We start from the raw sequence: 27,547 nt of genomic DNA, 5'->3' as shown, positions 1-27,547 counted from the left end.
TCCCACCCATCCCCACCAGCTGCCACCCGCCCCGTCCTTCGAGGCCTGGCTCACATGCCACCTTCTTGAGGGGATCTTCTAGGACTTCTGCCTAAAGGCACCGCTCCCTTTTGACTCCAACGGGACTGTGGTGTGAGCCTTTGGAGTTGAGAGCCCAGTGAAGGGAGGACTTGGCGTCTTCTGAACAAAGGTGCCTCCCTCCTGTGGCCACAGCCCAGCCAGAGAGCTCTCCCTTAGGTTCCTACGAGCTCTGAGCTGACAGGTCCTCCGGGGGCCTTGGAGCAGCTAGCAAGACTGGGCCCAGAGAGTCCAAGAGTCTTGGCCAAGTCACATAGCAGAGAGGTGGCCAAGGGAGGGCTGGGACCCAGGCCTGTTGGCTTAGGGTCTAGGGCTTTTTCATGGCACTCGATTTTCCCAGGTCCTATCTGAATCCTAAAGAACAGCTAGAGCCTATTATGTCCACTTTTCTCCAGCAAGGGCCCTGGGGTAGGGTCTTGCAGCCAGTAATATAAGCAGGGCCTGAAGAGCCGGGTCATTCCCGAGAGTCTTTGTCCAGCAGGAATAATCTGGGGTGTTGGGGGTGGGGAGGGGCGCCTCGAGAAGCCCAGTGGTGCCCCACCACACCAGCTTCTAGACACACTTCCCTTGTCCCTGGCCCCTCTTGACTCATCTGGCTAGCTGTGTATGAACTTGCTTCCTTCCTCCCTCTCTGAAGCCAACTTTCCAGCTGCAGCCTGTCACATTCCAACCAAGGCACCTCCCTCTTCCTTGATGCCTGAACAGGGACCCTCCCCTTCTCCAAACACGTCAAAAAGGAACAGTGTTCAGAAGCTCACTCGACCTGGGGAATTGAGAACGGTGTCACTGGTGACCCTCCCTCTAAAATAACCCGCTCTCCGGCCCTCTCCAGCATTCCACCGAACATGGTCAACCTGGCACATGGATGTGACCTGGAACCAGCTGTGAGCACCCCCCCTTCCCCAGCCTCGCTCTCCCCAACAGTCCTATGAGTGACTAGGACCCCCAGTGGTCTCTAAGGAATCTGGAAGACCTGAAATGCTCACCCCAGCCCAGGCTCCTGGGGTCTAACCTCAGAGCTCAGACGGAATCGGGCATAAGTTGGGTAGGCATGTTTGAGGAGGGGCCCCTGACCAGCACTCCAGAAACAGGCATGGGCTGTGGGAGGCCAAGGGTGGCTACCTTCTCCCCAGTTGTGCCCCCAGCTGCCCCAAAGATGGCGGGCTGGAGCGCTCAGCTACCCCGTCTGCAGTGTGTGGAAGTGGGGGCTTCCTGCTTCCCCACCCCCACCTCCCCACCCCTCTCCAGCCACTGCCTTGCAAAGAAACGGAGCACATAGTTGAGTGGGAGCCAAGCAGACCAATTCTATAAATGCTGCAGCCCAGAAAGCCGGGTATGGGGAGGGCCCAGGGATTCCCCAACAGCCTTCCACGGGCTGGGGAAGTATGTGGAGGTGGGAAGGGGCAACGCTACTGAGCTTTGGGCGACCTCAGGTAAGGCCCTGCCACTCCCTAAGCCCCAGAGCCATCATTCGGGCAGAGAGGAGCTGGATGGTCTACTTTTCGCACTCTACTATCTCTGGAATTTTATGATCTATGGAATTTCCAGCCTAGAAAGAGGATGATGGCGGGGCGGGGTGGGGGGGGGGGGATAGCACACAGGAAGCCTGAGAAGGATGTCGGGAGAGTCATTCCCTCATTCATGGAATTTCACAGCTGGGAGGAGCCTTGGAAATATGGTTCCAAGGAAATGCCTTGGAAAATCCTGAGCGGACCCCATGCTTTATAGATGGGAAACTGAGGCCCAGAGAAGGGAAAGGATTTGTCTAAGATCATACAGCTTCTGGGGGGAAATGTTGTTGACTCCCTGGCTAGAACTCTTCAGCAAACCATTTGCCCGGCACCTGCTGCATGCATCGTGTGAGAAAGAGAAAGAAACAGGGCCTGGCTCTGGCCCAGAGGGACTTGTTTGGGTAGACAGATAAAGCAGCACAATAGATGGTTAAGACCATAGGTTCTGGGTTCAGACTGTCTGGGTCCAATCCTCGCTCCAGCATTGACTCTCTGGTTGACCTTCTCCAAAGTAACCAAACCTTTCTGAGCCTCAGTTTCCTCGCCTGTAACATGGGGACAACATCGGAACCTATTTCTCGGGACGGCTGGGCTGGGGGGATGAGATCACACGCAGGCAGCTCCGCCAACAGAGTTCAGCAGTCTGTGCGAGCTTTAGGAAAGTGATGCATGGCATCCAGGGCAGCAGATAAACTGCTGCAGGAACTCGGAGAAGGGGGCGGTCATCAGAAAATGAGGTGACATTTGATCTCAGCAGGGGACGGAGGAGGAGCTTCAGAGAAGGTCAGGTCAAGAGGCTGAGCCGAGTAAAGGTGCAGAGGAGGCGTTCGGATGGACAAACTGCCTGCTAAGTCAAAGGGCCTCATCCTGGTCCCAGACTGCAAGGTCCTGTGGCCAGCAGTAGCCCTGATACGTCTGTGGTCCCCAGCTCTGGGTATGTGCTCCATGGAGACTCTGGAGCCAGGAGGAAATGCCGCATCAGACAACAGATTCCAGAGCCCTGGGCCCAGAGAGCACAGGGCCAGGTCTGGAGTAATTGCATAACCAGAACCATCCGCTGGGCTCCGAACTAAAAATATGCCCCAGGCAGCTGTCTCTGCCAGAGCCTTGCCAGGCACCCAGCGTGGGAAAGGCTGATTCAGCCTGGGCACAGGTGCCAGGTGTCATGGGTCTGAGCCCTCTTGGGAAAAGGACAGATTTTTCTCCAAGGGGACCCCCAGGGGTGCCAGCATATGGTTCAGGGCCTGGGTTCCCATCCTGGCTCTTCCTTTTCCTATATGTTCGGTTTCCTCATCCCCGAAATGAGAATGATTATCCCGGCCCACAAGGGTCCTGGGGGGAGAGGGGCTCAAACAAGGCAGCGTTACATGTGTGCCAGGCATAACACATAGGAGTTCCTTTTCACACCAAGACTAGGGCTAGCTCATCTTAGCCCCTGCGGCCCTGCGAAGCCATCCTCCCGCCTCTGATCAAACCTCTCAGCATGGGGCGCTCCCCTGCTACCTTGCCCGTGTCAGGATCCCCACCCCGGGATGGCCCTGCAGAGATGGGAAGATGGATACAAGGGCCGTGTCCTCCCAAGCCAGCTTTTTTCCTGGGCAGACACTGAAACCCATCAGCTCAGGAGATGTGGTCTGCAGAAACCCATTCTCCACTCCAGGTTGCCAAGGGTGATACCCACCATGAATACCTGAAACCCTGTAAGAGGTCATTGCTGTCCCCATGTCATGCCCATCCACACAGCGCCCCCGAAGAGCCCTAAGTCCACTCCAACGGACAAAATGGAAAATGGGCGCCTGCGAGGGGCAGGAAACAGCCTGAGGACACACGGCAAGGTAGTGGGGGAGCTCCCTTTAGGGGTAGGGGAACACAGGCCAAAGAGCCAACCGGAGCCCCAAAGGACAACGGGTGATCACTTACCCGAGGCCCCCGTGCACCAGGGGGTCCAGGGAGTCCAGGCAGCCCAGGGGGACCCTGAAGAAAAAAGCAAGAAGACAGCGTCAGTGCCAAGGGGCAGCAGGGAATGGGTTCAAGCAGTCGTTCCACAAGCCTGTCTAGAGCTCTGGGCATGGACACTCCGTGGCTGAGAAGAGGGGGTTCTCTGAGGTCCCCGCCTAAGGAACTCACGCTCTTTGGGGTTTTCAGGACTTTGCAGCTGCTGTTTCGTGGTCTTTGAAGTTTTCACCTTTTATTACTCAGCGAACTTACCCAGGGTGCTACCTCCTCCAAGAAGCCTTCCCTGATCCCTCCCCCAGGTTGAGTCAAGTCCCCTCTTTCCATTTTTGATTTATATATTATTTGGGGAATTGTCTGCCCCGGAGCCTGTCTCTCCCACTAGACCATGGTCTCCTCAAAGGAACTAATTCTCTCTCCCCAGGGCTCAGCTAAATGTTTGATAAAATAAAGCGGCAAGAGATCTCAGAGCTCAGCCAAGTTCTCCGCAGAGCCAGAGCCGAGAAGGGATATGTCCAAGGTCACGCCAAGTGTCTTTGCACTGAGGAGAGGCAGCAGTATAGGGTATAGGCAAAGGCTTCTGCATCAGACAGGCCTGGGTTCAAACCCCACGCTGCCACCCACTAGCTGGGTTTGGGCAAGTTCTCTAGCCAGCCTGTGCCTATAAAATGGGCTCTTCACAGGACTGTCACAGGATGAAATGAGAGATGGTAAACATTTAACACAGTGACTGGGGTCTAATCATCACTCAAATGTTCCATCTCTTCCAGTGGTCACAGCCTAGTCCAACTTTCCTCACTGCTCCCTGAGAACCTGCAACAGCCCCCTCATTGGTCTCCCTACCTCCACCCTCTCTCCTCTCCTGTCCTCCCTCCCCACAGCCTTGTTCATCTTCCCAAGGCACTCCCCTGCTCAACGACATTCAATGGCTCCCCATTTCCCACAAGAGAAAGGCCTAACCCTGTAGCATGGAAGGGAGGCAGCCAAGCAGACTTACTAAATGGAGGGCTGACCTTTGTTCAAATCCCAGTTTTGCCACTTAATAGCTGGAGACTGTGCAAACCCTTCGGCCTGAGTGTCCACTGCTCCCCATCCCCATGGGTTCAAGGGCCACGGCCCCGTCTGCCCTGAAGGCATAAATGAGGATTAACTAAGTGCCTGATGTGAAGAACTGAACACGGAGCCTTCGAAGGAAGCCTGGCTTTCGAGGATGTGTGAGGCCTGGGGAATTCATTTGTTTCAAATAACCATCAACGAGATTCCAGGTTTCCTGCCCAGAGTTAAAATCAGTGTTGAAAACCCAGTACGGTTTGGCTGGTAATTAATCCAGATCTCACGCTGGGCAGCCTCGGTTCACAGTTCTGGCCTATGAACACCATGTGCTTGCTCGTCCATGAATAAAAATCAGAAGAGAGATCCAGACAGGCCGATATGGGCACCAAGGCCCCAGGGGCACTGGGAAGAGGCCGGGGTGGAGGGAGGGGAGTGGCTGAGTGGCCTCAGGCAAGTCCCAGACACCTCTGAGCCTCCAGGGACCTCTGGCCAAATTGGCAGCCGTCTTCCTTCCACCCAGAACCCCGGGGGGCTGGGTGGGTGTTTCTACTCTTCTATCTCGTTCTGCGGGTTTCCCTGCAGGGATTCAGGGCCTGGCTCCTCTCTGCTCCTCCCCAGGGGATCTGGGTTCACACTGGGCACCCCCACTTATGAGCTGTGTGGCTCTGGGCACGCTACTTCTGTTCTCCAAGGCTTCATTCTCGAAGTGTAAAATGAGGATATGACGGCCCCTAGCTGACAGATAATCTATAAAAAGTGCTAATCCTGGTGCCTGGCACACAGTTAATGCCCAAAAAGTTAGCTGTTGTTTCTGTTAAGCAAGCTGCTGGAAGCTCCCCAGCTCAAAACTTTAAACCGCCCTCCTTGGCATCTGTTTTGCAGGAAGAGCAAAGATTTCCCTTTCCAGAAGGCCCTCCCTGGCGCTGTTCTTCCAGGTGACCCAGAATTAAAGGGAAACGCAGGGGCTCGGGCTAAGCCTGACTACAGGCCGTATCATCACCTAGCCCTTTTAATAGGTGAGAAACCGAAGAGAGCCTCAGAGCAACAAAACGACTTGCCCAAGGCCACATAGCTAACAGGCAAAATCAGGATTCAATCCAGGACATTTGATTTGTTCTCCTATTCTGGGCAGCTTCCACGCAGAGAATCTTGGCTAGGTATGTCCTGACTCGGTGTGCAACCTTGGCTAAGGCCCTTCCCCTTTGTAGGCCTCTACGGAATGAGCATCCCAGAACCTTCCCAGCCCGGGGCCCTTCCTGCATTGCAGGGCGCCGGCGACTTCCTTCTCCAGTTATCTGGCAGGGGAGGAAAGGAGGACACCGTGCCCATCTCACAGAGAGGAAGGCCAAGGCCCAGCGAGGCAGGGCTCGTGCCGGGTTCCAGGGAGGGACAGTCTCCGGGAGGGATAGCTCCCTCAGGGACCCCGGTAGGGCAGCCGCTGTGGAGGCCTGGACACTCCCTCTTGGCATTTCTTCTGCTCCAGAAACAGGGGCATCCAGGCTGGGAGTCTGACCTCACCCACAACATCTGCCGAGCAGACTCTAAGTGCCAGTTGGGACCCACGGCCCAGCCTGGTGATGTCAGGCCCCAGCCCGGCTCCGTGTCATGGCAGCCCAGCCCCCAGCTGCAGGCCTGGCCAGGCTCTCCTCTACCCAACCCCGGCCCGGGGCCTCCCCCAGCGGCCCAGCTGCGGCCGTAAGCCCAACCCTTCCCCATTCAGGACTTACTTTGTCCGTGGGTGAGGGTGGGCGCCCCCTGCCCCCTCTCTCCTGATCCGGGACCCTGCCTGTTCTCCACGCAGTGGAAAAACGCTGCCATTTCTTTCCAGGGCCTGAAGCCTGAGCGGGTGACTCTGGGATGATTCACGAGGGCCGGGGTGGGATTTTCCACTCCACGCCGCAAACAACGGGGCCTCTGAGAGGGCCCAGAGCAGAGGGGGAGGGGAGCGGGGGCCACGGGCCTGCCTGGGGGAGGTGAAGGAGGCCTGGGCTCCAGGGCTCGCACAAACAGAGCCATGGAAACAAACAAGCAGCAGCTCTGGGCTTCCCCCGGGGGTCGTGGCCTCCAACAGCCGGACCTAGGGGAACCCCATCCCACGGAACAAGTCCACCCTTGTGTCCAGCTGCAACAGCCCGCCTGCCAAGCCTTGCAGAAGGAAGTAAGTCCCGGCTGGCACGGCCCCGGGCAGCAAGCAGAGAGGTTCCACAGGCCGAGGATCTGGGAGACCTGAGTCCCGGCCCGCGTGTGCTGCTAACTGCCGGTGACCCTGTGCTAGGACTCTTCAGTCTCTGGGCCTCTGCTCGGTGCCTGTGGCTTGATGGGGAGAGGCAGGGGACCTCAAAGGACCCTCCCACCTCTGACCATCTGAGCACACCGTTATTCCCAAGAATAGTCCTCGAGGCTCGGAGGCTTTTTCCCCAGTCTCTGTCCTAGGGAAGGGGCTCCTGGGCCAGGGCTTCTCCATGCGGCCTTACACAGATTACTTCATCTCCCCATGCCTCCAGGCCTCAGTTTGTCCAGCTGCAAAATGGGGATATAACACCCAGCTTCCAAGATAATGTATGCGGGTGCTGGCTATTCTCCACTTGCTCCCCAGATCTATTGTAGGCCCTGGGAATCCGGCCTACAGGCTCCTGCCTCACGCTTTCCTGCTCTCTGCTTCTGGCTGAGGCCGGCCCATGGGAGGTCCCAGCAAGAGACCGAAGAGTGCACAGAGTGAGTGGGCAGGGTATTTCTGTCTCTGCCCAGCCAGGGGGGGGGCGGGGGGGACACTAGAGACTACCTACTGTTCACACTTTAACTCTCACTGGATTCTGGTCACACGTTCCCTCCCCTTGTACCTTCAGGTCAGACCTGTGTGCTTTGCTAGCTGCTATCGGTTCCTTTGATAGCGCCCACACCTCTGCAAATAGCCCCTGCCTCGAACTCCCCTCAATTACCTTGTTGCCCATGTGGAGGTGCAGGATACAGCATGCCAACTGCTTAGCTCAGAGCTGGGCACATAGTAGGAGCTAAAAAAACAGTATGCTAAAGACAAAGCAAAACAGCCCTCACTCCCCTGGGTTCTAGATGATAACTAGGGTAAAGGCTGAATTTCTCAAGATCTAGCCCCAATTCCTAACGACCAACAGTATGAAGGCCCTCCTGGGTCCAGATACTTCCGGTCATCTCAATGCAGCGATACCCCCATCTCAACCATCAGCACATCAGTAAACAGCCACAACCAACCACTGGGACCAGGTTCTAGTGCTGGGTGCTTTATGTCCCTCATCTCGATCCACACAACAACTCTGGAAACGTAGGTAGTACCGTATCCCCATTTTACAAACGTAGACACGGAGGCTCAGAGAGATTAAGTGACTTGCCAAAGGTCACACAGCACCTGGCCCCTACAAGGCACTCAATCCATATCTGCTGACAGAACGAAAGGATGGCTGGATAAAGGAGTGGTTCAAACCCAGGTCACTCCAAATGCAAAGTCTGTGCACTGTTACCCTCCACGCAGCCTCCTGACCCACCAGCAGCAGAGATCTGTGTAACCTCAAGGAGCCTGGACTGGGAGTCAAGACAACCTTTTTTTTCTGCAAGGATCACATTCCTTCATTCATTTCACAGATAGTCATGGAGCATCTGCTGCGGGCCAGGCCCTCATCCGGGTCTCCCTGAGGTGACGCTTGCAAAAAGTGCAAGCGTGTGCAGAGGCCAGCAGCCTGATCATGAATAAATAAGGCCTTGACCCGCCTCCTCCCAGGCGTGGGGCTTCTGTGCAGCTTCTGTGCAGTCTCTGTGAACCACAGCCTCCCTGCCCCTCCTCACCCGGGGCCCAGCTCAGCTTTTCCATGCTCCCCCCTGCTGCTGGGGCTCCCACAGAGCTCCCTCCCTCCGTGGTTACAACTGCTGACGGGCCCGGGGCCTAGAGCTGTCCTGGCCTCTGCCAGTCTGTCTCCTGCCCCTGGGGACCACGCAGAAACCGACAGAGCCAGCCACGGCACCCCTCTCTGGTTCCCAAATAAGGTCCCACTTATTTCTGGGGAGGGAGCTCTTCCAAAGCTGTCAGAGAGGAGAGACAGCCCTAGCGAGAGGAAAGAAGTTCCCCAAGTCACCCAGCAAAAACAGATCTCCAAGGGGCCCTGGAGATCACCCAACTCACTTCCTCACAGGAGATGGGAGCTATTCTTAACTTACATTCTGCAGAAACCAGGGCTTAGCGTGGCTCAGGGCCACAAAGCCAGTAAGGGGTGGAGTCAGAATTGGAACCCAGGTCTGCACGTCCCCAGACGGGGGACAATTAAGCCCCCGACCCAGAGCAGCACAGCTTCTGCTCTGCTGGGACTAGATCCTAGATGTGTATGGGGGTCAGAGGCAGGGACGAGGGAACAGACAGAGCAGGAGCCCTTGACACCGACGCTCAGAGAAGCCACTTCAGTGATGGGGCTTCTGGGCTCTGCCAAGATAGAAAGGACCAGTTTGCCACCTGCCACATGGTGGGCTGGACAAGGCTTCTCAAAGTTTTTTGGGTTCCTATTAGAGTGAGGCTAGGTTCCAAGCTGAGAGAGGGTGGGATTAGGGGACAGTGTAGGGCAAGAGGCAGGATGCTACCCGAGCAGACTGACGCCCTCCCTCTGGCCCTCGGCCCTTCAGGGTTGGAGAAGCAGGGAGAGCCAGTGGCCTCCCTGGACATCAGGGACCCAGAGTCGCATCCCAGTCCCTGCAAGAACATGCGGGGTGCCCTTGGCCAAGCCTTTTGTCCCTCTAGCCACTGTTCCCTCATCTATAGAGCAGGGATCAGCATACCCATCCTGCCGTCCCGAACCAGGTCCCGTGAGGTTCTAAAGGAAGGTACCACTCCTGTTACTCATAAATCCGAGAGGTATAAAAACGACAGATTCTCTAGCCATTATCTTCCTTTGAGGCCAGGGACAGGGCCTGACACATCTTTGAAGCCCCCCAGCCTCCGGGCCCTGAGTCTTAGAGTCTCAGAGTGGACACTCAGGGGAGTGGGATGGAATGTGCCGGTCTTAGCATCTGGCACTGGGGCATAAACTTCAACTCTTGCTGTGTGCCCTTGGGCAAGTCCTGGCCCTTTCTGGGCACAGTCTCTAAGCTCCTCACCTGCCCAGTGAAGAGGGTTGAATGGAATGATCCCTAAGCGCCCATCGACTGAACAGGTTGACCCCTTTGATCACGGGGAAGCTCAGGAAGATCTGGAGTGAGGCCTCACCCCTGCTGACTCACATCGCCGAACCCCGAGGGGAAAGTATGTAGCCCAGGCATCCGACAGGCCCAGAGGCAGATTCTACCTTAAAAACCACTCCTGTTCCAGTTGTGCTGGCTTGGACATGGCTGTCCTCTCTCCACCCCACACGCAGCCTCGGGAGGCAGGGTTGACCTCCTCCACTGGATGGGGTGGAGACCCTGAGCCTCACACCCTCTCTCAGGGGAGGACAATTCACCCCCTTTTGACCTCACGGCCAGTGAGCCCAGCACCCACACAGCTTGGGAAGCCAAGCTGGCAGGGCTCAGAGGCACCCGGTGCCTGAGTCAGGCGGGGCAGCCTGGAAGGGTGAGAAGCGGTCCTTCTTTTCTCGGCTCCCAACCTCCTGCCCTAACAATCTCAGAGCACAGGACTTGAGCAGAGCGTTGACATAATTGCAAAGCAATGCGTACAATTTCCATAAGTTCTACAATATGGTTATAATAAAAGCGGGCTCTCAGCCCCCTTGGAGACAGGCTGAATAAATATTATTCCTAATGATTATTAAAACTCATTAAGTGTATTTGTAAGGCCTGGGAATTCCCAGCATCTGCCACCATCTCCCCATTGTAGGGAGCCTAACCTCAAACACAGAGCCTGTTGGGAAACCCGGCCTCAGGGAGGAGAAAGCTACACGGTGGACATCTCCAAGGCAGGAGAACAGAGCTGAGGCCTGCGCTTTCTGGAAACTCCATCCCCTCCACTCCCCGCCCGGAGGAATTGGCCTCCAGCTGCAGAAAGGTCGTTGCCCCTGGAGACAGTCCCAGGCATGCTGGAGGCACCGGGCCTGAGAACATCTCCTGCACGTGGAATGTTCTTTCTGCTTTCCTTGCCTCTTCAGGCCCACCCTGACCCTCCTCACCCCAAACTCCTCTACGGGGGCCACAAGTCAAACATCTATAGGAACCAGGCAGGTAAAATACACAGGGGAAAGGACTGGGTTGGAAGCCCCACATCGGGAGATGTGGGGACACACGGGAACGGGCCCGTCCTGTCTAAAGGGGCAGCTGAGTGGGCCACAGGCCACGGGCTACTGCATCTGTCCACCTTCCAAGAGAAGCTGGTCACCAGGTCTTTTATAAGAAATCTCCCACATTTTTAAAATGTTAGTAACTTATTAAATATTTTTAGACAATGCTGCATGTGCCAAACAAAACATGTTCAGGATTACCCGTGTGTGACCTTTGTCCAGTGCTCCCAGACTAGCTAGTGGGCTGGAGGAGCCCTCCTCCAGGAGTCAGGAGAGCTGAACTCTGGAGACCGCGTGACCTGGGGGCCAGTAGTTTTCCTTAAGCCACTTGTCCTTCACAGTTGGGTTAGCAAAGAATGACCTGGGGCCTGGGCCCACCCAAGCACAGGGGTGCTCTTCACCCAGCGCTGGCCACCAAACCCCAGGCTGCCCCAGTGGACCATGGATCACAGCAGAGCGGGCAGATCACAAGCACAACGGAGGTGGAGGAACAGGGGACGTCCGTGCAGCTGAGGCCCTGCCCATAACCACCTCCCTGCTCTAAGCTGCTTCTCCAGCTCTGCCCTAATGCCAGGAGCAGCCACTTGCCCTCACTGCCCCTGCCACCCCCTTGAGCTCCAAGCAACATGCACACCTCACCCTGTCTTACCGGCAAACCACAGTCTCCCTTGGGCCCTGGAGGTCCCATCAGCAACGGGAAAGGTGTGGGTCCCGCCAGGTGGAAGAATGAATAGCTCTGACTCGTGGGCCAGGGACTGGAGGACAGCAATCGCGCTGGGGCCAATGCCGGGGCCGGGGTGGTGGGCCGGCGGGGCCGGGACTGTCTGGGGCTGGGCCTGGTTGTCAGATCATTCAACGGAACATCCCTGGCCGCCTTCCCAGGTCTGAGGGGGACGGGCTTCCGGGGGTTGCTCTTGGGTCTGGCTTTCTTCGTGGCTTCTGATCCAGAGGGTTTCTTGCTTCTGGTGGGGACCGAGCCAAGAGCAAGGGTGGGAGGCGTCACTGTGGCTGGTGGGGGAGCAATCCTGGGAGAGCCAGGATGGGTGACAGGTGGCCAGGGCAACACAGTGGGTCGGGGAGGTCTGTGGGTGCCAGTGCGGGCAGGGACTGGCTCACCCACACGACTACTCATCTTGGCCTCGGTCGGGCCCGCTGGGGGAAAAGGCTTTTGGGGGGAACCAGTGGCCAGAAGTAGAGGCCGAGCGCTGGGTTGCGGAGGTCTGGGCATCACAGGGGTCCTCTGGATCGGCTTCACTGAGGGGCGGGAGGCTTTGGCAGGAAGTGGGTGGGAAGTGGGGGGCACTGGCTTCCTGGTGGGTGGGGCTGATTTGGGGAAGGAAGGTTGAGCTGCCTTCTGGGTGGGGCGGGGCTTTTTGACAGGGCCTACTGAAGGAGAAGGGACCGAAAGCCTGGCTGGATGACTTTTGGGGATCTTGGTGGCTGCGTTCTTCCACAATGGCCGGACAGGTGTGGAGGAGCTAGCAGGGGGCACGGGAGGGAACACTCCCCCGGCTGACAGCTTGGCAGGTAGCAGCGGGATCCGGGCTGGGCCCCCTGTGGCCGCACGCCGGCCCGGCTCTGTGGCGCCTGTCCTCAGGGGCTTGGCAGGTGTGGTGGGCACCACAGTCCCCCTGGGATCCCTGCTTGCTGGCCGTGACCCCAGGGCTGGTGCGGCAGTGGTCAGGTTCTCCAGGCCTCGCAGGGCAAGGTCAGTCTGGAAGGTGAAGGTTGTGCCAGAGTCTCGGGGCAGGACGGGTCCCAGCTGGGGCCGGTGTGTGTCGGCCTGGCCACACTGCTTCCTCAGGTGGGTACAGTAATTGTGAGCGACCTGCGTCACAGGGTAGATACTGAACTGGCACAGGGCACCTTCAAACTGGACCGCGTGCGGGTTCATCTTCCCAAAGAGGAAGGAGCCCTCGGGGTCGAGGGCTGGGTCCTTGGGGAAAGGCAGCGGGACAGACACCCGGCGCTGCCCACACGCCGTCACCAGGGTGACAGTGCGGCCACGGAGCTCCAGGGCGAGGTGATGCCAGCGCCCGTCGTGCACGTCGAGGTCCAAGGCCACAGAGCGCCGAGGCCCCAGGTGGAGGACCGTCTCGCCGGGGAGGAACTGCAGGCCCAGCTGCAGCTTGCGCTTCCGGCTGCGGACGGCAAAAAGGAAGGCATGGTTCACCCGGTGGGAGCAGAGGCTCAGCACCAGCGCCAGCTCTGTGCCCAGGGCGGCAGGAATGACGGCAGCCGTGGGGGCCTGGAGCCGGGTCCGCTGCGTAAAGATGAAGCCCGATGGGAACGGAATGACCCCCGGGGGCGGGGGCCTCCGGCCACCCCCTGCCTTCGTCCAGCTGAGGCCCAGCCGCTGGAGGACGTCCACATCTGCAGAGGGAGGGCAGAGGGGGAGAGGGCGCGGTCAGGGCCAGACCCCCCTCCACGTGCCCAGACGGGGAGGACAGTCCACCCACTGCCCCGTCCCCCCTCCCCCCGGGGCCCCACGCTCGGGGCCGGGAGTGCAGAGTCGGAACCAGTCCCCTGTCTGGCCTGTACTCATTCACGACACAGACACTGGAGCCTTCCTGAGTTCATGTGTGACTTTAGTGCCTCAGTTTCCTCACCTCTTAACTGGGATGAGAGTAGTGCCAAACTCAGAAGTCCGTCGGGAGGGGTAAATGAGCTAGCACTCTTGAAACAAGTTCCTGGCACCCAATAAGCGCTTGCAAAGGATAGCTGTTTCTGCCAGAAATAATGACCCTCACCGAGTGTTCAGGATGTTTCCCCTTCTCTGTCTCAAAAGCCCGTCTCCTCCAGGAAGCAGTCCCATGAGTGAGGGAGCAGGGTGACAGGAGTGGACGGGTCACAGGAGCTCGGTAAGGATGTCCGGCAGGCCTGATTGGTTTGACCCCCTTTAGGAACTTCCCCAGCCCCCGCCCCACCCCCTAGGTCTCTCTGTGGCCAGAGCTCCTATCTGCACAGAAGAGGACAGGTCCAGTGACTGCCCCCCTCCCTGTGCAGCTTTGGACAGAGCAGAGGAAGTGATCGAGGCATCCCTGCAACCTCTGTCCTCTGGCGAAGCGTTTGGATGTTGACTGCAGCCTGGTCAGGTCACATCCGCCCAGTAATTACATCGGTGGGGCTCGCCAGAGCCAAAGGAGGGCTTCCAGCGTGTTTATGGAAAGGCTTTCTGACCTTGACTCTCGCCGGGTCATTCGACCTCCTTCAGTTGGCTGAGCTGCCAGTGTCTGCAGAAGCCAGCTCCGGAGCTCCAACTCGGAAAGGAGAGGCTGCCTCTGGAACTGGGGTCTGGCTTGGATCCTCAGCTCCCTCCCACCCCCCAACTCCCGCCGCCCCCCCCGAGCTCAGCATGGTGGTATGTGGGGTCTGCGTGGGGCTGGATGCCACGCTTAGCACTTGGCCCTCAGCCGGCAGCTGTGAGATGGATGGACAGATGGATGGATGGACAGATAGATGGGCCAAGAGAAAATGAGTGCCATACATAGCAGGCTCTGGAGTCAGAAGGCCGGACTTGAGAGCCAGACAAAGACACCTGGGAGTCTGGACTCTGAGCCTCAGTTCCCTCTGCTGTAAAACGAGGTGGTGAAGAATGCCTACATCATAGGGTTGTTGGCCGTCCTCACCATCCTTGTCCAGACACCTCTGGGCAAGTCTCTTCCTGACCCCTGAGCCTCAGTTTCCCTGCCTGTAAGACAAGGGAAACCAGACCTGGAGGCGGCCACAAAGTGCTGACGATGTTCTAAGAATGCTATAGTCGCAGGCTGCTTTTTTGGGCTGGCTTGGCTTGAAGACGTGTCTTCCTCCCTAAGGATCTGCGGGCCTTCCTTTCACTTCAAATTCCTCCCTTCTCCCACCTCCGTCTGTCCTGAGCTCCTAAGCTAAAATAAACCGCGGCTCGAGGATTCTCTGGGTAGTGGTGTATACCACATGTTGTCATCACAGAAACGCTCCTATGAGCACAAACTACTACTCACTACGAACAACTTCGAAGGGAGGAGGCACTTGCTGGAAAGGGGGAGGGCAGGAAGCCACCTCTCCCTCCCCTCGTCCCACCTCAGCGGCCCTGGAGCGCCGCCTCCCCCCACTACATGTCCCCACACACTGCAGCTTATGGTTGCTCCCACTTGCCTGGCCAGGCACCACTGATGAGGCTTCCCTGACCGTCCCCTCCAGGTGGGTTTCAAAGCTGACACCAGCCAGTCTCCAGGCTCCCCCCACCCCAGAGACGGTCTGCAGGGCAGGGGCAAAGCCCCACACTCTGACACCCAAGCTGGCGGAGGCCTCTGACCACCGTGGGCTCCATAGGGGATGCAGAAGGACTGTTCTTGCCCAAGTGTTCAGGTAAATAATATAATTAACAGCAATAATAAACCCCAGTATTTATTGAGCACTTCCTATGTGCCAAGTGCTTCACGTGCTCTATCTCGCCCAATTCTCTCAATCATCTATAAAGAAGATACTGTTTATCATTCCCCCCCCCCTTTACAGAGGAGGGTCAGAAAAGTTCGCTACAGGAACTAGCCCAAGGTCACACAGCCTATAATAAAAGGCACAGCCGGGACTTGAATCCAGATCACCTGGCTCCAGGGTCTCTGTTCTTAACACTATGCTGTCCTGAGCTGGAGCCCCTCAGACTTGTTGGTAAGTGGGGTGGAGAGACATCCAGAATCCAGGGGCAAGGAGCTAGGGGTCAGGGGAATGAATGCAGCCCAAGGCCAAGCTGGAAGGACCCTGCCAGCTGGCCGCTGCGAGATCCCTTTATTACATAAACCTGGCTCCACGCGGCTCCAGCCTCTCCCCAACACCCCCCGCCCCCCGTTGCCTGACTCAGGACTCTGGACAGCTGTTCACCTACTTTGTGGGGGAAACAGCAAGCTTGGAAAATATGACATTTGCACAAAATGTTGCCGGGCAGCCGGAGTCTCTTCTGGGCATGGCCCTCCCCTCCCGGGGACCCAATCCCTGCCGGCAGCCAGGTCAGGCCACAGGGGCTCTGGGAGTGCCCGGCTGCCTGCCCCAGCACACGGGCATGCGTGGAGGAGGGGAAGAGCCGCTATTTTAGGAGGCCTTGTGGCTGTTTGACAAACAGATGTGGGAGAGGTTTCAGTTTCCCCGGACAGCTGTGTAGCCAGCGCACCGCCACTCTGGCCCCCTGGCCGGGTCCTCGGGGATGGCAGGGAAGAACAGGATCTCACGGCAAGGGGGGGACGGCCGTGGCCTTCATGCCTCCTCTCAACAGATCTTGGTATAACCACTGTACAAATCAGGACAACTGAGGCTTACTGAACCAACATGATTCAACCCAATTTTGCCCCCCGCCCCCGTGGGAGAGAAAGGGTCACCGTCCCACATTCCTGCCACTGAGCCCTTCCTGCCCCTTACAAAACTTCAAATGTCACTCTTCCCAGCCTGGAGAGAATTTGCCAATGCTGGGCTCCATTCTACTGAGAGGAAAACTGAGGCCCTGAGTTCCAACTAGGGGCAGGGCTGTCTCCTAGCCCTGAGTTCTCAGGTCTCTTCTGCCCTCCCTTGTCCCTCCCCCCCCCCCCCCCCCCCCCGCCCACACAAAGAGAAGAGAGGATTACCTTCAGGAGCTCCTTGGGTGGAGGCCAGGTGACAGGCAATTGAGACTAAGATCCAGGTGAAGAGAAACCCCCTAGGGACAGGAAGACACAAGCAGAGGCGGTATCAGCTTCTACCCTGGGGCCCAGATCTGCCTGGGGACTGGGAGGGCACCACCCAGTCCCCCCCACCCCTGCTCCGGCCAGGCCCGCCCACAGAAGGCGGAGGAGGCCAGGGGCAGGCTCTAGGACCCCAAAGGGTAGCCCACGCTCCTGGGGTTTCCAGGTGCAACCTCTAGGGGCAGGACCTGCTCAGGTGGCACAAGTCACAAGTACAAACATTGCTTTTTACAGATCGATGAACCAAGGTCACAGGGCAGGGAACAGTAGGCAGGATGCCCTGGGCATCAGGAGACCTGGGGTCCAGCTTCACATCGGCCACTGACTCACTGGTCAACAAGGGGCCAGCCCCTCCCCGTCTCTGGGCCTCAGCCTCCCCATCTGTACCATGGCCTCACTATCCTGAGGCCCAGTGGGCAGCAGAGCCAGGACTGAAAGCTCAGTGGGAAGACCAGACTAGTCCCCGCAGATGACGGACATCCTCAAAGGACAAAAGCGACGAGCACTCCCTCTCTAGACACAAGGTGGAGGGGGAGAAGGCCCCTTAACCAGGACCAGCGCGTGCTAAGGAAGCTGCCTCCTGGGCTTCATGCTGCTAGAGAAAGGGAGTAGAGAAAACAGAGGGCACAATGGGGGGTCAGGCCGACTCAGGCACAAACCCGGCCCTGTTGCCTACCAGCTGTGCGACCCTGGATGAGTCACTCAGCCTCCCTGAGCCTGCCTCAGGCTCTGCAGCACAGCCGACACTCCCTATCTCACCGGCCAGGCGTGAGGATTAAATGAGCTCATGCATGTCAAGGGCTCGGCCTGGTGCCAGCCACAGAAGTGCTCCTTCGGCATCACGGCTGCCCGTGAACTCTGGGGCCCAGAAGGGTTAATGCTCTGCTCCACGGCTCCTGCCAAGATGGGCAGAGGCAGTGATCCAATTTCACCTTCCTGTGGGAGCAGCCACCGGCGACACCCGAAGCCACCCGGGGCATCTGATCCCCGAGCGGGCAGAGGGGAGGGCGGCACGTGGCCAAAGCCGGCCGGACGGGATGCAGGCAGAGAAAACGGAGACGGGCGGGCGGTGCGGGCTAAGGCTGGGTCACACCGGCCCAGGATCCATTTCCAAGAGGAAAGCTAGAATGGTGTGCTTCTGGGGAATCACGTAATCCAGGAAACCTGTCTGCCGGAACTGATGTCTGGCGCCCCACGTTCTTCCCAGCTCCCTAGGCGCCCTGGAAAACCAGCTCACACCCTCCGATTTAATGGCAATTACTCCAACTTAATTGCAAATTATAATCAATAGTGATCCTGACTGGGCACCGTGGAAGACACTGGTGGTTACCTACCCACAGCCATCCCCCTGCCCTTCTTGTTCAGGGAGGCACGGACTTCAGAGGATACTGGATGAATCCGGAGAAGCCTAAGCCAACCTTGGGAATGTCATCTGCCATGCCAGTGACTGGTTTAGGCATGCATACAGGACCCAAACATGGTCAGTAAGAGGTAAGGGACGCCTCTTAGGGCCCCTGGGAAAGTATTTCAAAGGGACAGAGGGAAGGCTTTCTTCTAGCCTTTGTATGTTATTGAGCAAGGATGTGCTGCTGCTGCAGCCACCTTGTGCCCATGAGGTTAACAAGCTCCATGAGCACGTGAGGGTGACAGAATGGAAAAACAGTGGATATTTGATGGCACTTGAGATGCTGAATTAGCAAGCCCTATCACTGCCTTCCCTTCAGACCTCTTGATATGGGAGATAATAACTCTCTTTGCGTAAGCCACGTCGAATGGGTCTTCAGTTACCCGCAGCATAAGGCAAACCAGCTGCAAAAGCACTCAGATGCTGAGGGTGATCCCCTGAAAGCCTTCTCCAGCATCTGGGTCCTTGCACATGCTGCTCCCAAGTGCTCCTGACACCATTCTTTTGCCTGGTCAGTTCCCACACACACATTAGATTCCAGCTTGGGCGTCACCTCCCACAGCCCACTGCGCGTACCTCACCACAGCAGGTATGCCATGTGAGCCCACTGCCTATTTTCCTATTTCCCTTTCTAGAACAAGTCCCTGAAGGGTAGGAAACACATCTGTCTTGTTCACATGTACTCCCAGCACCTGGCACACATGTCGTAAACGTTCAGTGTATCTTTGTAGAAGAAATAAATGGTACCTGCTATTACAGGACTCTGGACTTTAAAAGCATCTCCCCAAAGGCCCTCTCTACCTCTGACTTTTTTCCAGGACTGCTCCTGGATAATCCTCAGCTCCCGCCCCCCGCCCCCATCCTCTCCAATCTGCTGCCGCTGCTGTGAAAATGTCCTTTTCCACGGGGCCAGTCCTCCTGCCACCATGGGCCTCGCCTCCGGCTCACCGCTAGCAATGACTAAAGGTCAGAGCGCCTAGCCGGCCCGGTGTTGCCTGGGGAGAAGAGCAGAAGTTGACCCTTCTGGCATGACCTGCCCACTTGCAGCCATGGCAGCCTCATCAGCCCTGAAAAGAAACGACAGGAGGCTTTGTTTGATGTGACAAAAACTGAGGCTTAGGGAAGGCAGGTACCTCCTCAAGGTCACCCTGGGTAGGCTCTGGGGTCATAACTCTTCAGTACTATTTCCCACATGCACCAGGTAGACACTCCAGGAAACTGAAGCCAGGCCAACTGGGGAAGAGCTATCCCAGGTGTGACAATTTCCAAAGCACAACTAAACAACTAACTGCCTAACAAAGGGTCTGAGAAGTCCTGCAATGAAGACATGGACAGGGCTTTCTGTCTATCGGCAGTCCCCAGACTTAGAGGACCAGTGAACTCCTTTTTCCCGAGAACGCCTGCTCTGAAGACACCGCACCTCACTTCCCAGTGTCCCAACAACCTCATTTCTGTCCCATCTCCTCCATCCTCTCTTCCCGGCCACTTCCAGGCACAAGCCCTCACTTCTTGAATGTCTCGCTGTAGGATGTCACGTCCACCCTGCTGAGGGTGCTTCCCAAGCTGACAGAGAGAGACCGGGTGGAGAGGAGAAGGTGTAAGAACCATACATGTCCTTAGTCAATTTTTCTGGCTGCGGTTAGGCCAAGGTGGCCACTCTGGAGAGAATAAAGATACACTTGGGGGAAATATTTTTAATCCCTGAAGGTCAGGAGAAAGACTCACAGGACGATGGGATCAGAATCTTTGCTTCAGTTAAGTTTCCCAACACCATGGCTTCCAACTCAAGAATTTCAGCCCTGAAGGCCTGTTACCAATGTATTTTCCCCTCAGTTCATTCACCTTGACACCTTCCCAGACCTGAATTCTGTGTGCACTTGACTCATATCCTGCCAAAGCAAAGAGTGGGAATATACAGCGGGAGAAGGTCCTCTGAGATCAGCTAGAGGCCAGATTCCAGTCCCATCCCCTCATTGTGGAGATGGGCAACCGAGGCCCAGAGAGGGGAAGTGACTTGTCTAAAGCCACACAGCATGTCAGTGACCCACATCATCTGACTCTGCTACTTAGCAAACAATCCTTTCCACTTGACTTGTCTCTCATGGAGAAGAAATTGGACACTTACAGGGGCTTCCTATTTGCCAGAGACCGGAGTCCAGCCTTTACCAACAGGAAGAGAGAGATGCAGCCTAGGGAGCCAACAAGCCATCTAAGTGAGCTCCAGGCCTGGAAAGTTGGCTCCAAGAGGGAGGCCCTGCTGACTCTTTTGCCCCCATTCCAACGCTGTTTAGGCTACTGCTAATAATGTTTAGTGCCTGTGTTGGCTCAGAGCTTTGTTCTTCCCGACTTCTGTTTTCACCACTGACTCGTGGGCTTTGGCTCAGGGAACCCAGGTCTCCAGAATGTCGGGAAGACCATAGCAGACAGGAGGCAGCTGAGATGGCAGCTACCTACACGTTAGGGAACCTGATCTTGGAGGCACAGCCTGGCCACACAGCCCTCCAGGAAGGGAACCCAGGTCTTCCTACCCCTGCAAAGGGACCTCTGCCCGCACACCAAATGTGGCTACTCCGGGACCACTAGACTACCAGAACCTACAGGTGGTATGCTTGGTGGGAACACACAGGATCGTAAGAGAGCCATACCAACTTGAACGTCCACCAAGAGCTCAGAGCTGAGACCCAGAGCACCATAAGACACACAAGGAAAGCAGCCCTGTGGACTCCAGGCTTGGCTGTGCGCTCACGGGACAAGCTGGGCAGGCAGCTGGCCTCAGGACCGCCGAACAGCAAAAGGGGGACAGACCTGTCCCATCTGCCCCGTGGACCGGCCAGGCACCTTGTGCCCAGACAGCTGCACCCAGGCTCCTCTCTTCACACCTGATACCTCTTCCATGGGAACACAGACAGGTCATCTGTGCAGACAGGATGCAGCCCAGAATTTTCCAGTTGACTCACACATCCATTCAAGATGAAGTGAATAATAATACAAATAATGGTGGCCATTTATTGACCATCTACTACATGCCAGGCACTGTTCTAAGCCCTTTACGAGCATGGTCCTCCATTAATCCTCACTAAACCTTTCAAGGTGAGAATTAAGCTGCCCATTTTGCAGATCAGAAAGAAGGGAAGCACAGAGGCGGGGGGCCTGCCCAAGCTCCCACGACAGTCAGGATTCATACTGTCTGATCCCAGGGCTCCCTCCGCCCTGCAACCTGCCACCCACCGGGCCAGGCTGCGGGATACCAAGAGGGTCCCCTGGACACAGAGCGGGGAAAGGAGAATATGCCACCAAAGTAACAGGCAGAATGTGCTCAGACAGAGACAGGGAGTGAGTGACATAGGGAGGGCAGGCCCCCCGCCAGGGCACCCCACCAGGGGAGGTGATGGCCATTGAGGTGAGACCTGAGGGGCAGCAGGGCACAGGACGGGGAGTGTTCCAAGTACAGGGTGGAGAGGGAAGGAGAGCGGAGGCCAGTGATGTGCTCCATAGTGTCATGGAGCCTGGTCTGGGAGAGGTAAAGAAGAGCAAGGCTGCAAGGCATGCCAGCACCAAAGGGCACAGGATCTGGGGCACTGCTGTGATGAGGGAGGCAGCGAGACTGGGCAAGGCAGAGGCCGGGCCTCAAAGCAGCGTGACTGCCCATTTGCCCAAAGCTCGGGCCTCACTGTGGGGTGCTCGCCTGGCACCACTTCTCTGCCCAACCACTGGCATCTGCCTTGGCACAGGGTCTTCTGGAGAAAATGAGTCAGCAGTGTGCTTACTGGTGCCGTGTGTGTGTGTGTGTGTGTGTGTGTGTGTGTGTGTGTTGTGGTGGGGGGTGGGGGAATCTCAGCCAGCCAGCTTTTTCCAAGACATGGGAAAGAAGGGGGGGGCATCGTCCCCCCCCATTCCAGCTCAGAGGGGGCAGGGCATGGTGGAGCAGGGCGGAGCTACAGCCCTGACCAGCCTCTTGGGAATGTCCTCTGATTCTGGGGGCAGGATGGAAAGGGAGCAAGTCCTTCGCTTCTCTGGGCAGCCAGCATGAGCCACAGTGCACAGGGCCCTGAGGGCTGCTCCCATCCTTGCTCACTCCCACACACACCCACACTCAGTGACTCGCTCTTGCACACTCTCACTCTTTACAACTACCCCACCAGCCCCTGGGTCCCAGCTCCGCTGCAGTCCCTCTTTGGAGATTCCCCGCCCCTCCCTGGCCCCCAGTCTCTGCCTCTGTGCAGTGACTCTGTGGTCTTCAGGGCCCTTTCTATTCTGACATACTGGCTCTCACTTTTTCTCTCTCACACACGAAAAATGACAGGAACTGAGACACCCCCCCAGCCCCCAGAGAAGTGGGGGAACACTGAGACGCGCAGACCCAAACAGACTGACACACACGAGGAGACTTCCAGAAGCAGGGGACGTGCAAAGCCACACAGACGCTGAGACAGGAGAAGCCGAGACCCGGAGACTTAGACGCTTGCGGATAGTTTCACAAGAACACACTGACTTACAAGCTCGGGACCTGTAGACACCGACACCGACACCGGAACACACCGAGACAGCCAGAAACGGACACCCTTCCTCCCCCAAGCGTCCCAAAGCCCCCGCCGCCCGCAGCCCGCCGCCCCAGGCGCCACCACCCACCCCCAATCCCGACCCCCAGGGCTGGCTCCGCACGGACCCTCCCCAGCACGGCCCCCGCCCCAACGCGATCGCGGAGCCGGGCCAGCGGGGCAGGGCAGGCAGCGCTCGCCAAGCCTCGCCGGGCCGGGGGCGCAGCCCGCGTTAACCCTTGGCGGCCCGCCTCAGAGGGGCGCGGGAAGGGGCAGGAAGCCGACGTTCCGGGGAAGCGTCCGGCGCGGCGGGGAACCCCAGCCCTCCCCCCAACCCGGGCTGCAGCCGCAGGAAGCTGGGGAGGGGGCGTCCCCGAGCTCGTACTCACCCCCCGCGCGCCGCCGCCGCCGCCGCCGCCGCTGTGCCTCGGGCCCCCCGCGCCGATCCCGCTCCCATGGCGGGCCCCTACTTCATGCTCCCGAGCCCGGGGGGCAAGTGTGGGCGCGCCCCATGGGGCCGCCAGCCCCCCGCCCCGCCGCGCCAGGCCGGCTCAGAGCGCGCGGCCCCCGCGCCCCCAGCGCAGCCCCGCGCCCAGGGGCGCCGGAGCAGGCAGGCAGCGCGGCCGGGGCCCCGCGGGCGCCCGCGCCAGGCCCATGGTCCCAGGAGTCCCGGCGCCGCGCTCGCCCCTGCCTCGCTCTTTTTCTGCTTCCACCGAAAAGGAAGAAGAAGCAGGCAAAAAAAAAAAAAAGAGAGATCAAACTTTTGGAGGCGGGCTGCTGGCGGTCCCCGGAGGCAGAGCGAGGCCGGGCGAGGGCGCGCGGAGGGCGGTGGAAGCTGCCTCCCCGCCGGCCTGGGGGAGGAGAGGAAAAGGAAGGATTTGGGGGAAATGAAGGCGATTTAAAGTCTCGGCCCGCGGTGGCTCTCCACCTTCTCTCCTCCCCGCGCCGAGCCGCCCTCTGCTGCCCCATGCTGCCCCCTGCCGGCCGCAGCCGGTCACACAGCCTCGGCCGACCCACTGCAGCCCGGCAGAGACACCCCCACCTCCGGGCCCCCCCCGTAAAAATGGGGAAACTGAGATTCACAAAGAGGAAAGAGACGGTCAAAGCTGCACAGCAGGGCGACCACAGTTGGGAGATTTGGGACTTCTGGTTTGTGAGACTGGGGGGTGCGGGATGGGGGAAGGTCCCCGAGTTGGGGGGCCGAGATAGAAGGAGAAAGGGGACAGATACTACTGCTGAAAGGAACCCAGTGTTCCGGGGACAGATCTGGGACCAGATCTCAGTATCTGGACTCCCACAACAGCGACGACCCAGTGTTCTACCGCCCATGCACACACATATACACCCCTCTTCCCAGATTCAGAGCGCCTGGGAGAACAGACTTCCCCAGGCACATAGTGGGTGGGCTTGTTAAACGTTGGTCACCCTCTTCCCTTCCCTGTCCATTCGGTAAGAAATGGGAGCTGAACATCCCCCCCCACACACACACACACCCCCTCAGGAGGCGACCAAAGACTCCCTCAGTTCCCCCGCTGGAGCGCACAACTGCACACACCTTGACCCTGCCGCAAACGCCCAGCAAATTCGCACAACCACAACCCCAGTCCGAGCCCAGGCATCAGAAGTCCCCTCCACCTCCACGATTTGTTCACCGGTGCGTACGCACTCCCACACACATCCACGCTTACCCCAACTCAGACACACACTCACACTCATTCACACGCAAGCTCGGCCACGCACTCCTCCTGGGCTCACACAAACACACCCTGGGGTTTCTGGACTCGAACGCAACCCGTACTTCATACAAGCGGACGCATACACACTAGTACTTACACGCACACAAATGCACACTAGCCTATCCATATCCCCCCCAACACACACTCCCGTGCACACACCTCACACACCTTCACGTGCACACACACCCCACATACACACTCCCAGTGCGCACACGCGCGCACACCCCCACTTGAACACAGCTCTCTGCTAGTGCCCACCGCAAGCGTGCACAAACGCATTCACTCCCCACACGTGCACCCCCCCTCCCCGTACGCGCGCAACTTTACGCGCGCACACGCACCGCTACCCCCAGAGCTCCAGGAGCCCTGGGGCACTTACTGGGTCCCTAGCTGCGAGGCTGGACGGTCGGTCCTTCCTCGGGCGCCTAACGGCATTTGTATTCATGGGTCCCCGCAGCCCCGGGCGCGGGCGCGGGGGCGGGGGTGCGGGGTCCCCTTCCCTAAACTGGGCGCGGGCGCTCGGAGCGCAGCGGCACCGGGAGGGGCATGGGCGCGCGGGGCTGCGCCGCCGGCCCGGTCCGCCTGCGCTCGAACTTCGTCCGCTCTCCGCCCTCGGACTCCGGCGCGGGCTCCGGGCGCGGGGGGCGGCTCATAGGTGCTGGGGCCGCGGCGCCCGCCGGGCCTTTTGAAGTCTCCGCTGGGGCGGGGAGGGGGCGCTGAAGGCGGCCTTTTAAACCGTGGCTGCACGCGGGCTCGGTGGAGCAAGGTGTCTGGTTTCAGCAAACTTTAGGAAAAGTCCCAAGCCGAAGCGGGGGGGGGGGGGGGGTGGAGTGGAGGTGGGGGGCGAGCCAAGCCAGAAAGAAAAAGAAGCGGCATAGCTATGCGCTGCTTCCTGCAGGGGGCAGAGCACCCATGGCTGCCAGGAGGGCCGCCGGCCTGGTACTGGGGAACCCGCAGATGGCTGGGTGGTGCGTGGAACCAGCCCCCCACTCCCGCACCCCGACGTGGAACTAGAGTTCTTAACCTCCACGTGGACGAGCCCCAGGGGGTGCAGGAACACCCCCAAACTGCACAGAGGATGCGCATTTGAGCATTCTTCTGGGTGAGAGGGACCACGGGTTTTCCTCAGGTTTTCGGAAGTCCCTAGCCCTGGAAGGTTGAGAATTCCCAGGTTCAATCCCAGCTGGCGGTTTTTTAAGCTGCATATCTTGTGTAAGGCGGATCCTGTCCTTAATGATATTTTTTTGATACATTGCTCATTTTTTTGCATTAGTTTTGACATTTTTAAAAGTATTGCTTTAAAATATTATGTATCTTGATAAGTTAGGGGTCTTTTGGCACCCCCTTAATTCTAAAGCTCCACTACTGAGAGTTGTTTGGGGTCCCCAAATCCCAAAAGGATTTTGCATCCTTTCTCGCCTCCCCCTAGCCAGGTGCAGCACTGTGCTAAGTGTCACCATTTATGGCAGGCCTACCATTAACATTTAGAGAGGAGAAAGCTGAGATTCTGAAAGATTAAGTCACCTTCCTGACATCACCAATCTGGTAGGTAGTGGAGGTGGGATTGATTTGAACCAAGGTGGTCTGATTCCTGTTTTCTGCAGCTGAGCATAATGATCCAAATGTTAGCCTTTAAGGGGTTCTGAGCAGACATTTGTCAGCCTCCCCACCTTCGTGGTCTGCCCCAAAGCACCAATCTCTCTGATGCCTGGACCCAGGCTCTGGACAAGCTGGGCTACTTCAAGGCCTTGTCAGGGCTGCTTCCTCTCAGGTTCCCTCCCACCCCACCCCCCTTTGCTGTCTGTCCTTCCAGTGCAGCTCAAGCTCTGCCCCACACCCAAGTTATAGCGCACATCACATGGTGTTGTCATTGTCAGATCCATCTCTGTGTCCCCACACCCAGCATGGAGCCTGGGACACAATAGAGGCTCAAACCATTAATAATTTAAATGAGTTTCTTTAACTCCTACAGTGTGCAAACCCCTGTACAAAACTGAGGGAAGATGGTCTGCCGCTATGGGAAGAAAGACAAAGAACTTGGCACATGGTCCTGCTTTCTGGGTGCACACCCATTTGTAACGTGGACAGAAGGCATGCTCAGCAGCTTGGGGCAGAGAAGAGAGCCTGCATAGGAGACATCAGACACCACCATGCAATCAAATGAAGATAACACAAGGAGAATATGATAAATGCTACCGATCAATTGAGTTGTCAAACAGAAGTAAGGGATGGAGGGAAACCAGAGAATGCTCCCAGGAGGAGGTGGCCTTTGGCTCCTGAAGGCTGTGTTGAATTATCATCGAGCCATGGGGGAAGACAATTCAAGTGGAAGAGTCGCCAAAAGGCCAGGAGTGTGGGAGTGGATTTCAAGCAGGTTTCGAAGGGGAGGGGGACGCATAGTGGAGAAGCTATCCAACTACCCCCACCCTGCACTCTGTGGGTGATGCCCCATGACTCACTAGCCAGAAAGCCATTCCAGGCAAGGGGATGCATTTCCTCAAAGGTCAGGCAGGGGGTCAGTGGCTGAGCACCAAGGCCTTTCCAAATCTCACTTCCAAATTAGAATAGGCAATGTTGAGCCCAAGGAACCCCTGCTCCTTGAAGGGCTGCTGAAAAGACCCATGGGAAACCCCTCAGAGCCCATAAAGATTGATGGTATCTTCTTCCAAAGACTCACTCTCTCCATGTGTAAACTAGGTGCATCACACATGATCATCTGCGTGAGTCCTTGAGCTTGTGAGTGTGAGAGTGTTGTTCAACGATAATTCAATTCAGTAGATAATTCTTGAGGGCTGTGTTTTGCTAGGTTAGGAGGGAAATGAGACTCATGGTCTTCCAGGAGCTCATGGCCAGCTGGAAAGAGAAATCATGGACACTGATAAGAATTCTTGGGAAGGGACCTTGCTTCCTGCCTCTGCTGCCACGTCACACCCAATCTTTCTGCCAAGTAGGTTCCTGGCACCACACCAGTGACTGGGGAAACAGTTCTGGTGGAGGCGGGGTCCAGAAGACACTGAGCCATTGCCTATTCTGTGAACAGGAAGGGGCACTCACCAGCCAGCCTGAACTGGGCCCTCTCTGTGGGGCAGAAGGCAACGAGACTAGGAACTGGGTGGACAGTGACTGTCAGGCCCAGGTGACATTTCAGGCACAAGGAAAAAGAATAGGAATTCCTGGCCTGATGGAGACCCAGGGGCCACATAGTTTACCCCCTGCCCAAGCAAATCAGCCATTGACCCCGTTGCTCTCCAAGACACATCTGCCTTGAGACAAATTGTTCATCTGAAAAGCCTTACTGAAGGACACATAGTAGGTGCTCAATAAACGGTCATGAATGAATCACTAGTGAGGCCTTAGCCTGC

At 57.6% G+C, this 27,547-nt stretch overlaps 1 protein-coding gene across 1 annotated transcript in view; it reads right to left on the bottom strand.

Annotated features, from left to right (window-relative positions):
• The window catches only part of COL27A1 (collagen type XXVII alpha 1 chain), a 134,159-nt gene extending 111,253 nt beyond the window's left edge, over positions 1 to 22,906 (bottom strand). Inside the window, exons 1-4 of the mRNA XM_028107793.2 lie at positions 22,839 to 22,906; positions 16,411 to 16,481; positions 11,469 to 13,192; positions 3,510 to 3,563 (exon numbers count right to left, since the gene is read on the bottom strand). Coding sequence (XP_027963594.1) covers positions 3,510 to 3,563; positions 11,469 to 13,192; positions 16,411 to 16,481; positions 22,839 to 22,906 — 1,917 coding nt within the window. The remainder of the gene's footprint in view (positions 1 to 3,509; positions 3,564 to 11,468; positions 13,193 to 16,410; positions 16,482 to 22,838) is intronic.
• Positions 22,907 to 27,547: the final 4,641 nt, after the last annotated feature.

This window comes from Eumetopias jubatus, unplaced genomic scaffold (assembly GCF_037043125.1).
Source record: "Eumetopias jubatus isolate StellerSeaLion01/CBP00866 unplaced genomic scaffold, mEumJub1_p1.0 scaffold_15, whole genome shotgun sequence".
Classification (NCBI taxonomy): Eukaryota; Metazoa; Chordata; class Mammalia; order Carnivora; family Otariidae; genus Eumetopias; species Eumetopias jubatus.
This window is presented reverse-complemented; position numbering and strand designations above follow the sequence as displayed.